Source organism: Bos javanicus, chromosome 13, assembly GCF_032452875.1.
Source record: "Bos javanicus breed banteng chromosome 13, ARS-OSU_banteng_1.0, whole genome shotgun sequence".
Classification (NCBI taxonomy): domain Eukaryota; kingdom Metazoa; phylum Chordata; class Mammalia; order Artiodactyla; family Bovidae; genus Bos; species Bos javanicus.
The window spans coordinates 32,330,512-32,345,627 of NC_083880.1; the positions used below are offsets into that span (position 1 = coordinate 32,330,512).

The 15,116-nt window shown below is 38.1% G+C and overlaps 1 protein-coding gene across 2 annotated transcripts in view; it reads left to right on the top strand.

The window, feature by feature from the left end:
* The window catches only part of MRC1 (mannose receptor C-type 1), a 113,804-nt gene that overhangs the window by 9,135 nt on the left and 89,553 nt on the right, over positions 1 to 15,116 (top strand). Inside the window, exons 2-3 of one of the 2 annotated variants that reach the window (XM_061436158.1) lie at positions 5,131 to 5,532; positions 9,837 to 10,010. In XM_061436158.1, coding sequence (XP_061292142.1) covers positions 5,131 to 5,532; positions 9,837 to 10,010 — 576 coding nt within the window. The remainder of the gene's footprint in view (positions 1 to 5,130; positions 5,533 to 9,836; positions 10,011 to 15,116) is intronic. The other variant, XM_061436159.1, reaches the window with a different exon arrangement.

The window sequence follows — 15,116 nt, forward strand, 5'->3', positions numbered from 1 at the left end:
TGATGTATAAGTACCATCTATTCTCATTTGTTCAGCTTTGCAATATTTCTGTTACAAAAACATAGTATAGACAACAAAAATTAAGTGTTTATCCAAATAAAACATTGGTCTGGTTCATAGTGACAAAAATGCCATAAGCTGTCTTTTGGTCAAGGTCTTGAATCACTTTCAGAGGAAGACAGATGACATTTTAAATCAGAGACATTGCACAGAGACAGTGATACAAGCAAAACTCACATGTTGATGCGTCAAGGAGAAGAATAACGTATGAACACAGGATCATAAAGCGATAATTTTACATTTCCTCTTATTGTCTGGCAGAAGCAATATCAAACTTGCACTGCTTCCTAGTGTCCAAGATACATAAAGGAAATAAGAACAGATAAGTTTGTATTGAAATAGAAGCTTTTCATTTGCAAGTACTTCTGTTATAAATATAAACATTTATAAATTGCTCTTTGGGAAAAATAAACTTTCAGGGTAAAAAGTCATATGAAATAGATCCATCATCTTGAATCAAGCATTAAATAAGAGAAAGTACCTGGGTTAACAGTCAGGAGATGCTTCAAATTTAATAACTATTCCCTTATTCATTCAACAGATACTTGTTGAAGGCCTATTATGCTCTGAAAAGAGAGAATATGGTGATGGATTGGAAAGATAAGTCTTTCTACTCAGGGAATTTACATTCCAGTAGGGACACAGATAAAAAGTAAACAAAATTTTAAAAATAAATATTTTAAAGTGGTTATTAATATTATATAGAAAATAAAAGAGTAAAATTAGAGTTGTTAGCTCACTAAGGAGTTGGCAATTGAGTTGGAACCTTTATGAGTGTCTCAAGAAAAGGGAACTTGAAATATGGAGTCTGTAAAGTGAAAATGAGCTTCAAGTTTTTGAGGAACAGAAAGGCTTTGTGGCTGGGAGGTGGTGAGTGAGAGCAAGGGTGGGAGGAGGTGAGAGTAGGAGCAGCTCCCCTGGATGGTGTCACATCTAGTGAGCTGTGACATGGAAACTGGAGGGTTTTGTTCCTGTGTATTCAGTGGTCCTCGTGAAGAGTTTACACTTGGGAAGAGATATGGTGAAAAACAAAATCTCTTCCATCCTGGAAAACCTCTCCCCAAAAGAAAAAGAAAAAATAATTTTATTATTGAATAAGTATTCAAGCAGAATGTGACATGTATTGGCAATCTACTAAAGAGACTGCAGAAACAGAGAAATTTGACCCTTTTATATGGCCAAGTAGAAATATTTCATGGCATCAAGTAGATTTTGCAGTCTGGGGTCAGGTGACATGTTAAGCCTGTCTCACCCAGGAAACTGGGAGATCAGGCATTATTGCTAATGATTCCATTTCGAACAGAGGAAAATCAGAGCAAGACCATGGTGGCTTGGTCCGGGGTATGGTAGTGGAAATGCAGAGAAAAGACTGGCTTAGGGAATATGTATTAGTTGGGTTCTCCAGAGAAACAGAACCAATAGAATATGTATGTATGGTTCCACCTCTGCCTCTCTCTCTGTCTATGTACCTATCTCTCTACCTATCCTCTATCAATATTTTTTGGGAGAGATTTATTTTAAGGAATTGCCTCATGCAGTTGTGGATGCTGACAAGTCCAACATCTACAGGAGTGGGTTGGCATGTTGGTAGCTCAAGAAAGAGTGGATATTGCAGTTCAGGTCCAAAGATAGTCTAGAGAGAGAATTTCCACTTCTGTGGGTGACCTCAGCCTGTTTTCTCTGAAGGCCTTCTGCTGATTAGATGGGGCCTACCCACAGTATGGGGTATAATCTGCTTTACTAAAAGTCTACTGATTTAAATGTTAATCTTCTAGAACTAGAACAAAAAACAAAAAACTTCCGCAAACAACCTTCAGAGCAACATCCAGACAGGTGTTTGACCAATAAGTTTGATCCTATGGCCCAGCCAATTTGACACATAAAAGTAACCATTGTGGTACATTTTTGAAGAGAGCCAACAGATTATAATTTTGTCCTAGAAAGTGAAAGAAAGCTGAGAATCTAGATGGCTCCTAGGTCTTTGGCTTGTAGATCTAGATGGATGATGGTGCCATTAATAAAAAAGAATATTGGATGTTGCCATCATAGTTAAAGATGGAACTACAGATGAAAATTCAATACATGAAGTAAAACTCAAGGAAGTATAAAAACCTCTGAAAGAGGAATTCTATTCTTGCATAAAGACTTCTAAAGACCTTACTTTAAATGGCTGGTTACCAGCTGGTTGGTTGACTGAATTTAGACAGTAAGTGTTGGCCACTCAACAATACGATCAAATGACTGAAGTAGAAGGTGGAAGATAGATTCCGTCAGGATGGTACTAAGCAAAACTATGTGTAATGTGGAAGAGAAGTCTAGAGAAGAAAGCAATAGGTGCAATGGCCAACACAAATTAAATGTAAAGGTCAGTATAGATGAGTCTACAAATATCTATGGCGACATTTTCATAGTTCAGTACCCTTTTAGCCAGATATAAATTTTTGTATGATACATTATCCATTTAAAGAACATTTTATCTTCCTATTTCCTGGGTTTTACTGTGAGTAAAACACAATATTATTAACATTTTAATTGTATTACCAATGCACAAAGTTACTTGTGTTGCCACACAAAGATCAAACTTGGGAAGGACTTCGGTTAGATGGGAGGAGATTGCGTTGACACTGCATGTTCTGTTGACAGACACCAACTCCAAATATGCCAACAGAAGCAGATGTTCTGAATTCAGGCTCTAGTGAGTCCCGATTCCAAGAAGTGGAACCAGCAGACATGCGGAACCCAGCCAAGGAATCTAGGCAGAGGTTCAAAGTAGCTCCGAATTAGGAACCCAGGCAAGACAGAGGCGGGAGGTCTCTACCAAGTGTAGACAAGAGCAGATACGGCAAGAGAACATAATCTTTTGAGGCAAAGATCCATTATGACCTCAAAGTTGATGGTCCAAGACTGATCTCAGAGTGTGAGTGTTGCCAAGCCCACAGGGGTGTTGAGGACAGTAAATAGAATTTGGCTTGTGAAAGTGCTTTGTAAACAGCAAAGGGCTCTCTTAGTGATACTATGATTATTTGATAGTTTCACTGGGATGACCTGATTAAAATTGGGGTTAGCTGATGTAAACTATTGTATAGAGGATGGATAAACAATAGATCCTGCTATATAGCAGAGGGAACTATATTCAATATTCTGGGTTAAACCATAATGGAAAAGAATGTAAAAAAGACTATATGTATGTATAACTGAATCACTTTGTTGTAGCAGAAATTAACACAACATTGTAAATCTATTTGTTGTTCAGTTGCTAAGTTATGTCTCACTCTTTGTGATCCCATGGACTGCAGCATGCTAGGCTTCCCTATAAATCAACTTATACTTCAATGAATGAAAAAAATAAAGTTGAAATCAAATGTAAAAAAAATAACAAGCTCATTTAGCCAAACCCTCAAACATCTGTAATACTATACTAGCTCACTTTGAAAGAAGCTCTTAAGTAGAAGGAATTTACTTAAACTTCACAAAAAGTGTTTAATTTATATCTGTGCCCCCCAAATAGTTAGTTGCTTTCATTTGTCTATTAAAAAATAGACAAAAAAGAAAACCTTTAAATGATCAAACTTGAATTCAATTGTGATTTAGAGGATAAAAATGTGCTTACTAGCTCCTTTTATTCTTTTCTTTTTTGGCAAGAGGAAGTTGAGTTTTGCCAGATAGCAGCTATGTCCTACAAGAATAAACCATGTATACATATTTATTTAAAGTACCAACCCCAAATTGCAAGCATAAAAAAACACTGTTATTGGTAAAGTTTCTCTTATAAATATTACCTTAAACAATATAAAAACGTAATGTCCTCAACCTTTACTGCAAACTTCACAAATTATTACACTTTTCAAATGCATTTTGTATCATATTTTAATACAAAGGTCAAGTTGAATATGCCAATGAAATGACAGATACTAGATGTCTGAGGTGCCAACTATTGGATGGGAAACAAAACAGAAAAGCTCTCTAGTTGCCCAGACCAGGGCTACCCAGCAGACTGTTAGCTCACAGATTTGCTGGCCATTAAATGAAGGTAAAAATTCCTAAAATAAAATTGTTTTTCTAGACACAGGAAACTTTACCAGTGTTAGACTAATTGTGTATCAGTTCAGTTCTGTTCAGTCGCTCTATAGGTTTCATCTATCTCAAAGAGGCTAAGGGTAGTCAGACTTCAAAATTCTGTTCTAGGACACAGAAATATTTAATTTTATACTTTATTGTATTTATCTCCAAATTTGTTTTTCTCAGATGAGTGTTATTTCTTCTTCTATTACCTATCTTTTATGTTTGTGCCTGCTTGTATTCGTGCTTAGTCGTGTCCAACTCTTTGCAACCCCATGAACTGTAGCCTGCCAGGCTCCTCTGTCCATGGAATTCTCCAGGCAAGAATATTGGAGTGGGTTGCCATTTCCTCCTTAAGGGGATCTTCCCGACCCAGGGATTGAACCCGTGTCTCTTGCATCTCCTGCATTGGCAGGCAGATTCTTCACCACTGTGCCACCTGGGAAGCCCCCTTTTATGTTTGCTGTTGCTGCTGCTGCTGCTGCTAAGTCACTTCAGTCGTGTCCTACTCTGTGCGACCCCAAGCATTTGAGCCTTTTCATAAGGTTCCTTGTCCAAACTAGGACATTTTGAAGATTTCCAGTCAATTACTGGCAGCTGGCAGCCATGTACTCCTGACAGAGGACCCTCAACCCAGTCTTTCCAGCTTCAGGGACCCTTCTGGAGGAGCTGAGTTGGCCCAGGCAGAGTCAGTTTCATCCTTTTTCCTGTGATCATAGGTCTTTAAGGGAAATGGAAAAATTGAGAACTTATTTTTCTTTAACTTTTTATTTTATAACTAATAAACACTGTTGTGATAGTTTCAGGTGGACAGCAAAAGGACTCAGCCACACATATACATGTATCCATTCTCTCCCAACCCCCACCCCCAGGCTGCCATATAACATTGAGCAGAGTTCCCTGTGCTATATAGTAGGTCCTTGTTATCTATTTAACATTAAGAACTTTTGAACTAAAATATTGCCTTTATCCTATGTATCCACTTAAACACCCTTTCTCTTTTTTTAACAGACACTAGGCCATTTTTAATATACAATGAAGATCACAAGCGTTGCGTGGAAGCATTAAGTCCCAGTGCAGTCCAAACTGCAGTTTGCGACCCGAACAATGAAGCTCAGAAATTCCGATGGGTGTCTGAATCCCAGATCATGAGCGTTGCACTGAAATTATGCTTAGGGGTACCATCAAAAACTGATTGGGTTCCTGTCACTCTGTATGCCTGTGACTCTAGGAGTGAATTTCAGAAATGGGAGTGCAAAAATGACACGCTTTTAGGAATCAAGGGAGAAGATTTATTTTTTAACTATGGCAACAGACAAGAAAAGAACATTATGCTTTACAAGGGATCGGGTTTATGGAGCAGATGGAAGATTTATGGAACCACTGATGATCTGTGCTCTAGAGGCTATGAAGGTAAGAAGTTTGGAATTTTTTTTCTTTTGTCTTTCTGTCCATTATTTCTCATCCTCTTATTTGAGAACTAATTCAAGAAAATAAGCATATTCTTGTTCAGTCTGTACTAGAAATATTGGTTGCTTTTGAATTTGGAATGATTGTGTGTTCTGTGAGTGAATAAATGCAGTTAAAAAGTCCTGAGTGATACTTAGCTATTTGTAATTAATGGGAAGACATTTCTTTTAACTTTTGCTAAAATTTTTCCTAACAACTATTATTGTTTTTGGAAATTACTTTTCACTGTCATCTTTAATTCAGAGTTCTGGATTTAATACTGTGTGATTGTCATGATAAATGAATTTAACCAAATGTTTCTTTTCCTTTGGTTTAAGTCATCTCTAAACAAATGATCTATGGAAACACATTTTTTAATAACTCAGATTGCATAAAATCTTGACATTGACAGTTTGGGTTTCTAAATGTTTCTAATTTATTTGTTACCTTATGGGTATTTAGAAACATTATATAATAATCAGAAAATCAGCAAAGCTGAGGCATTGGCTTGTAAATTAACCTTTAGCATGTTTAGTCTGCTATTTTAGGAAGTGATAGCACCAGTGGACAGAAAATGACTTTATATGTAGTTGGTTCCTTTAGCTCTTCAAGGTGAAATAAAATCAGAGTATCTAGTCTTCTCTTGCTGCTGCTAAGTCACATCAGTCGTGTCCGACTCTGTGCGACCCCAAGGACTGCAGCCTACCAGGCTCCTCCGTCCATGGGATTTTCCAGGCAAGAGTACTGGAGTGGGTCGCCAGTGCTAGGCCAAATTTCATTTTCTGGCAGCTGCACAGAAAAAAAAAAAAAAAAGAACTTGAAGTCCTTTACAAAGGCCTCTTGAGTCAGACGATGATGTAGCCACATTCTAGGATGGGTCATTTGGTTATTGTATAGTGCTATCTAGAACATCCTCAAGGTCAGAGAAAGAGTTTGCCTTTTGGGACAAGAGATTAACCTGTTTGCAAAGTTACTATGTTACTGAGGCTGCAAAGTTTGGTTGAACTTGTCTGATGGCAGCTATGCAGAGCATCAGAGTTCAGCTCTTTGCAAGATGATGATTTATCAGCTTTCCATTTTCCTTCTATGTTCTATAAAGAGAAAAAGAAAGTAGGAATTAAAGAAGAGTGAGGAGGAGGGCTCAGAAAAAAGTTATCCTGAGGTCTTTTTCGAAAATAATGTAGATTTAGAAATTATGTGAGAGACAACCAAAGTAGCATAGCATTTCAAGAGAAAGTTGAGGGAAAGTTGTAGGGCAGGACAAAGGTGAACGAAACGTTGACCGAGTCAAATTCCACAGATAGGACAATACTTCTAATTGAGGAATTCAACACAAGGAAGTTTGGTGCTAAAAGATGGGAATTCTCATTTTATTTTAAAAGATATCACTGAAGTTCTACAATCCCCTTCCCACTCCCTGCCCACACTTTCTGATATTCTGTTTGCTTTCAGAAAAATATGCATAGGATTTAAGACAGTGGTTCTCAAATTTTAACGTGATTAAGAAACATCTGGAGAACTTGTTAAAAATACAGATCCCAAGATTTCAAATTTCAAGATTTCAAATCCCAGATCACTAGATTTCAAATGAGCATACTGGGGGAAGGGCCTAGGGATCTGTTGAATGATTTTTATGAACACCTGGGTGGTTGGATGCAAATAGTCCCTTGACCACATACTCCCTAACTCTCTCCCAGTACTTAAGGTATTCCTGCTAGATGATCTAGCCTTTCAGAGAGATCTTGGAATCCATTCATTGGAATATATGTTAGAAGTAAAGACAAGGCAGAGAGGATGTATGGAGATTCTTTGTCTCTCTAAAAAAGATTTGGGGAGGAATACTGTCTGAGACCAAAGATTTAATTTTGAGTAATAGAATTAGATTTTGTAGATTTGAAAGCATCTGAGGATTGTCTGGAAGAGTGGACCACAAGAGGAAGAAGCAATGAGTGCTGTGTCATGAGTTGTTCTTGAAGTTGGTCTCATCAGTGCTTTGTTTAATCAATCAAGTTAGGGACTAGTGGACGACACTGTGCTTCTACTGCAGGGAGCGTGGGTTCAATCCCTGGTCAGGGAACTGAGATCAGCATGCCCTGTGGTGTGGCCAAAATTGTTAACAAAATAAATAAATACATTGAATTAGTCCTTAAAAAGCCATTTTTGATTGGCATTTGTAAGTTGAGCTCTAAAAATTCCTTGGCTGCTTTAATAAGCAGTGAGACTAGCCCTAGGTAGTCTTTATCAGGTTTGCTGCTGCTGCTGCTGCTAAGTTGCTTCAGTCATGTCCGACTCTGTGCGACTCCATAGACAGCAGCCCACCAGGCTCCCCCGTCCCTGGTTTTCTCCAGGCAATAACACTGGAGTGGGTTGCCATTTCCTTCTCCAATGCATGAAAGTGAAAAGTGAAAGTGAAGTCGCTCAGTCGTGTCCGACTCTTTGCGACCGGTAAGAGTACTGGAGTAGGGTGCCATTGCCTTCTCCATTATCAGGTTTACTTCATACAAAAGAACAATGGCATAATTATTACAAATTCAACATATTTTTATACAATCTGTGATTTAGAAAAATAGTCCTATAACTTAGTGGAACCAAATTTAGAATCACATTTTAAGCTTATTAACAGCTAGGTGGCTCAGACGGTAAGACGTCTGCCTACAATGCAGGAGACCCAGATTCAATCCCTGGGTCGGGAAGATCCCCTGGAGAAGGAAATGGCAACCCACTCCAGTACTCTTGCCTGGAGAATCCCATGGATGGAGGAGCCTGGTGGGCTACAGTCCATGGGGTCGCAAAGAGTTGGACACGACTGAATGACTTCACTTTCACTTTTCAATTGGGAAAAAAGTAATTTTGAGGGAATTGAAAATAAACCTAGCTTTTAAGGTAGACTGGATAAGTATGAATAAAGGAAAAGGAAAAGAGGTAAGTAAGGAAAAGAGGGAAATAAGTAAGTCATTTATTTTTGTCATGCTCTTTATGTACATTGGGATTCCCTGATAGCTCAGTTGGTAAAGAATCTGCCAGCAATGCAGGAGATCCTGGTTCAATTCCTGGGTTGGGAAGATCTGCTGGAGAAGGGATAGGCTACCCACTCCAGTATTCTTGGGCTTCCCTTGTGGTTCAGCTGGTGAAGAATCCGCCTGCAACATGGGAGACCTGGCTTCGAACCCTGGGTTGGGAAGATCCCCTGGAGAAGGGGAAGGCTACCCACTCCATATTCTGGCCTGGAGAATTCCATGGACTGTGTAGTCCATGGGGTCACAAACAGTTGGACACGACCGAGTGGCTTTCACTTCACTTTACTTATGTACATTAGGTGCCATGCTATGTGCTTTACAACTGTTATATTATCTAAATAACTTTCAAGATGTCTTTAAAGAATTTTTTAAAGTCATAGATCTATGAAACAATTAGGAAAAAAGTATTCTTATCTAGAAAAAATTCTGAATATCAACTGGTCACAAGTGACTAAATATTTCAGTATAGAAATTATCTCCCAGAGATAATCTGAACGTACTGGAGAATTTAGCTACATGGGTGGTTTGGTTCTTAATGGAGATGTGACCTTCTCTAATCCTTTTGGCTTAAGCCAAACCATAATCCACAATGGTTCTATATTTGTTTCAACTTCCTTTTCTAAGTAAACCTAGAGCTTCTCATTTTGATCTGTTTGGACTCTTTTTTTTTTTTTTTTGAAAAAGACAGATATTGATGATAGATAGTATCTAATGGTTTTGAGTGCTTTTTTCCATGATGTGAATCAGAGATTTATATGAGAATTCCTACCCTTTCTTGGCCATTGTTGAGGGACTCAAGTGGAGTGTGTCTTGGTAGGAGTGGTTGGAGGGGACTGAAGTTTTGACTGTGTGTTTGGGTTCCATGGTTATAAGGTTATTTTTCAATCTAGAGATTCAATAATTCTCCAACTTCAACCAAGAGGAAGGATAGCCTTTTCTTTATTTGGAGGAAAGGCAGAAGTCAAAGTTGGCAGTAGAGCTGACTACTTTTGGCTTGCGAGAGCAAAGAGGAAAACCTATTGCCAAAGACAGCGGAACAGAAGCGGTACTAGAGTTGTTCCTGAGGACACACTGCTGTATGAGCAAAAGACAGGGGTCGAGAGGGAATGGAAATACAGGGGAATTCCCTGTGTGGGGCATGAGGTGTCATCAGAAGAGTAAGACCGGTTCTTGCAGTAACCTTCTGATTGGGAAGTCAGTGTTCAGGAAATTCACATCATTTCTAAGTGCAAGTCGGTGTGTCTCTTCTAGCCATGTACACACTCCTGGGCAATGCCAATGGGGCAACCTGTGCGTTTCCATTCAAGTTTGAAAACAAGTGGTACGGGGAGTGCACAAAGGCTGGACGATCCGACGGCTGGCTGTGGTGTGGAACTACTACGGATTATGACACGGATAGGCTCTTTGGATATTGCCCATTGAAGTGTAAGTAACTTGAAGACAATTTTGGCATATTTAATATGGCAACCTAGTGATAAAACCTTGTGTATTTTTTTCCTTTTTTCCTTTATGTGATTTCTCATTTATTATCTCAGATCATACACCAGCACAACCCTGTACAGATGTCACTGTCCCCATTTTCTCATGGAGAGAGCGATCTGTATTGGTTAAAGACCACAACTCACATCTTCTGACTCTTATCCCTGGGTTGCATCAAATGACCCCTTTATTTCCACTAAATACTTCTTCTCTTCACATTCCACTGTTACTGTCAGTTATTTTCTAAGACTTTAAGGCAAATTATATGGTATATGATACAGTATATACTTAATACCAGAGGTGGTCATCCCATTTTCCAACCCCCCAATGGTTTACCTTTACTAAACTATAGATCAAAAATAAAATTTAAGCAATGCTACAGCATGAAGTTTGATAGAGAGAGAGATGTGAGGGATGCCTGAATTTTGTGTCAGTGTAATGAAAAGGGTTCCTTACTGTGAAAATGATAGTAATGCTACTCTTCTTAAATTCAGTTTAAAAAGAGTTATCATTTAATTTAACATAGTTTCAATGGAAGTGAGTTATGTCTATGCTTGAAGGGGTTCTAAAATGAAAATATTAGTCTTATTGGAATGATGCAAAATAACTTATTTTGTTATATTGATAGGAGGGGCCATCAAAATGCTTGGTGTACTTTCCATGCTCAAGAATCTGTTAAGAAGCAGGGCAGCAGGAGTTCCCTGGTAGTCCAATGGTTAAGACTCTATGCTTCCACTGCAGGGGGCATGGGGTTCTGTTCTTGGTTGGGGAACTAAGATTCCACATATGACACCATTCAGCCAAAAAACAAAAAAAGAAAGCAGGGTAGCAGATTTTGGGTGGGATGGAGGAGGGCATTTGTGTTGGAAGGCAGAGAGAGGGGTGAAAAATGCAGAGAAACAAGAGTTCTTTGCTTCCCTTTCCATTATACCTCTTGCTGCCAGCTGCTCTCATCCTTTCCTTCCCCCTGAACTTCTTATTCTTGCTAATTCAGATTCTATGGAATCAGAGCTCCTGTTTTCTGCTCTCCTGCTAAGGGCTGGGTGCAGGGGCAGAGCCTCAGAGGCAGTCTGGGGTGTTGTGAGACCATCTGCATGGCAAGAGTGTTGCTTACCACTAAACTTTCAGGACTACACATCCACCTACCATCACAGTATTCCAAGGATTATTGTGGGGAAAAAAAAAAAAAAAACAGTCCAGTTTACAGAAGTATCTTAGTTTGTAAAGCCAAAACTCAAGAGTCATGTTTATTTACCTCTTTTTTGATTTTTAATTCCTAAAAATCACACTAAAAATTAATTTGATTTCTCAGCCCCTTAGATTACTGCAATTCCCCTCTGGGTACAGTCCCTCTCTTCTGGTTGAGCACACACAAAACCTCACAGTCTTCCTGTGTTCATAGTGGAACCACTCTCCCATTCTTGGGTGAGGTAAATTCATTTCTCTTTTATGATAACCTTTATTTATTTAATTTTTTTAAAAGATATTTTTACATGGACCATTTTTTAAAAGTCTTTATTGAATTTGTTACAATATTGCTTCTGTTTTACATTTTGATTTTTTTTTGGCTACAAAGCATGTGGGATCTTAGCTTCCCTATCAGAGATTGAACCCACACTCCCTGCACTGGAAGACAAATATTTTAACCACTGTATTCCCAAGGAACTCCCCTATAACTAAAGGTTTGATTCCCATGAAAGTTGATTGATGTCTGATCTCTGTATTAGAAGATTTGCTGTCTGAAAACTAAATTTAACCTTTTTCCTCCCATAAGATAAAGCAGTATTTGTTTTCCAGTTATGGAGGAGCATCTTTGTCCTGGACTTTGCGGGAATAGTATTTTCTAAATCTGTTATCATGTAGTGTCTTGGGGCTACAGATCTCATGGGTCCAGCTCAACATCTTACACTTCCACGGTGTTGACAGATGTGTTGTTGGTTGCATGTATGATTTAATGAATCATTAAGTGGAAGACAAATGGTGAGCCAGTAATCATTAAAAAAAAAAACACACACAAAAAGTGAAAACTCACCACCCTGGCTAGACGTGCATTGGAGGGATAAACTGAGTATCTTCTAGAATAAATTTTTAGTCTCATTGATTCCAATTTATGTCTTAAAGCAAACTGTATATTTTTTCCAGTTAACTATAAAAGAGAAATTACTGTAGAAATTTAAAACACTTTTGACTTCAGCATGCATTATGATTTTAAAGAACCTTTTATACAATTTATGCCTTTCGTAAAGAGTTTTGCAGTTTCCCAAACTATTTCATCGTCCTTGCTTTGTGTTTCTTTCAAAAGAGCATTTTATTTTATGTTGGCTGTCAACTAGCAGATTCAATCCAGGAAGATGAGGTCCCAGCTATTGACCTAGTGACATTTTGTATATGCTCTTCATTGTCCTTTTTATTGTTTATGGTAATGTTTTCCTTCTATTTAGACATTTATTTTCAAGTATCAGGGCAACAGGAAAAGGAAAAGCCCCCTTTCTCTCAGTTCCTCATAGCTTGCAATTTTAGCTCTCAGTATCTGTTGTGCTGGTTTACTGTGGGAATTTGTACAATTTGGGGAGATAGAGGGTCAGCAAACCTATGCATTCATTGAGAAATAAGTTTTAGTTCTTTGATTTAAAATGAAAAATATTCTTTCTTTAAATGAAGAGAAAAGTCTTGTATTTTTTCTTTGTTCATTTATATCCCTTTTCTTCATTCCTAGATGAGAAATCATCCCCCCCTTTTTTTTTATTTTTCTTTTTTATTTTTTTTTAAATTTTATTTTATTTTTAAACTTTAAATAATTGTATTAGTTTTGCCAAATATCGAAATGAATCTGCCACAGGTATACATGTGTTCCCCATCCTGAACCCTCCTCCCTCCTCCCTCCCCATACCATCCCTCTGGGTCGTCCCAGTGCACTAGCCCCAAGCATCCAGTATTGTGCATCGAACCTGGACTGGCAACTCGTTTCTTACATGATATTTTACATGTTTCAATGTCATTCTCCCAAATCTTCCCACCCTCTCCCTCTCCCACAGAGTCCATAAGACTGTTCTATACATCAGTGTCTCTTTTGCTGTCTCGTACACCAGGTTATTGTTACCATCTTTCTAAATTCCATATATATGCGTTAGTATACTGTATTTATGTTTTTCCTTCTGGCTTACTTCACTTATATTTCACACTTTCTACCACAATACAAGCCAAACCTCCAAGTTTCTAAAAATATTTATTTAAAATAGCTTCCTCTTCAAATAAACCTCAAATCAGTCTCGTTTGAATCATCTCACTTACATGGAGAAAATTCCAATTACACATTAAACTAGTAAGATCTCAAATTACATTAAATTAAATTTAACATTACTAACTCAAATTTATTTTTATATAAAAATATAATGATTTTATAGTTAAAACATCTTAGAAATGTCTCTGCTGTTGCCCAGATGAACTGTTGACATATTTATCTTCCTCTTTAGTGTTTCATGGACCTTAAATTTCATATCATACTGTGTGGTAAGTGTATGAAAAAGGTCACTTCCTTGTCAGATACAAAGAATTGCAATTATATGCATATATAAAGTGTAGTATATATGTGTATATAGAGAGTAAGCTATATGCATATATAGTGTAGACTGTATGCGATATATGATGTTGGCTATATGCATATGAATGGAGAAGGCAATGGCACCGCACTCCAGTACTCTTGCCTGGAAAATCCCATGGATGGAGGAGCCTGGTGGGCTGCATTCCATGGGGTCGCTGAGGGTCACACACGACTGAGCGACTTTACTTTCACTTTTCACTTTCCACTTTCCTGCATTGGAGAAGGAAATGGCAACCCACTCCAGTGTTCTTGCCTGGAGAATCCCAGGGACGGGGGAGCCTGGTGGGCTGCCATCTATGGGGTTGCACAGAGTCAGACACGACTGAAGTGACTTAGCAGCAGCATATGCATATGCATATGAATACTATAGGCTCTATACACATGGACAACTGTCCAGTTTCTTAGCAAATTGAATACTTCTCAGAAAATCTGAGAAGTAACATAATTTTTCTCTCTTCCTTACAAATAAATGAAAGGGTTATGACTTCACAAGACTTGTAAGTAGAATTTTATATTACTAAAAAGACGAAAGAAAAGTTTTTATAACACAAAGCACAGAAAGATATTTCAATTGTTGACTCATTTCCCAATCATCTTATATGCAAAATGCTATCAGTAATGCTTATTCATCTATATTATTGGCCTTTCATAGAATATTGCCAAGTTTATAGAATATATTGGGAAGTGTAAAGTAGCAAAGGAAAAAAATAAGGTAAAAATTTAAAAATTATTTTACTCTGAAGGAAAAAAAATAATGATAAGCTATTACTGAGAGGTACCAACATGTAATATTCTGCTTTCCTTGTAGCTCAGTTGGTAAAGAATCTGCCGGTAATGCAGGAGACCTGGTTCAATTCCTGGGTCAGGAATATCCCCTGGAGAAGGAAATGTCAACCCACTCCAGTGTTCTTGCCTGGAGAATCCCATGGACAGAGGAGCCTAGTGGGCTACAGTCCATGGGGTCTCAAGAGTTGGACACAACTTAGCGACTAAACCACCACAATGTGTAATATATTCTAGAGATTAGAAAATGAGACTCCAGAAGCTATTGCTTTAATTAAAGATCAAATCACGAGTGAGTGACAGAGCATGGAGGCAAGTTCTGCTCAGTCTGTGGAATCCGTGGCCTTTGCCTGTAATGCCTGTGTCTTTGGTCTAAAAAGACCAAACTAGAAAGTGCAGGTGACATATACATTGACACAAGAAGACATATTTATTTTCTCTTCTCTTTCTTGTTTTTCTAGATTAAGGAAGTTGGGTTGTTATCTCTATTCTTTTTTTTTTTAAAGAACCACACATTTGTTTGGCTACACAGCATCTTAGTTGAGGCATGCCGGATCTAGTTCCCTGACCAGGGGTTGAACCCGACCGAGTTCAAGTCCCTTGCACTGAAAGTGAGTCCCTTAGCCACCAGATCACCAGGGAAGTCCCTGTTACCACTGTTCTTAATC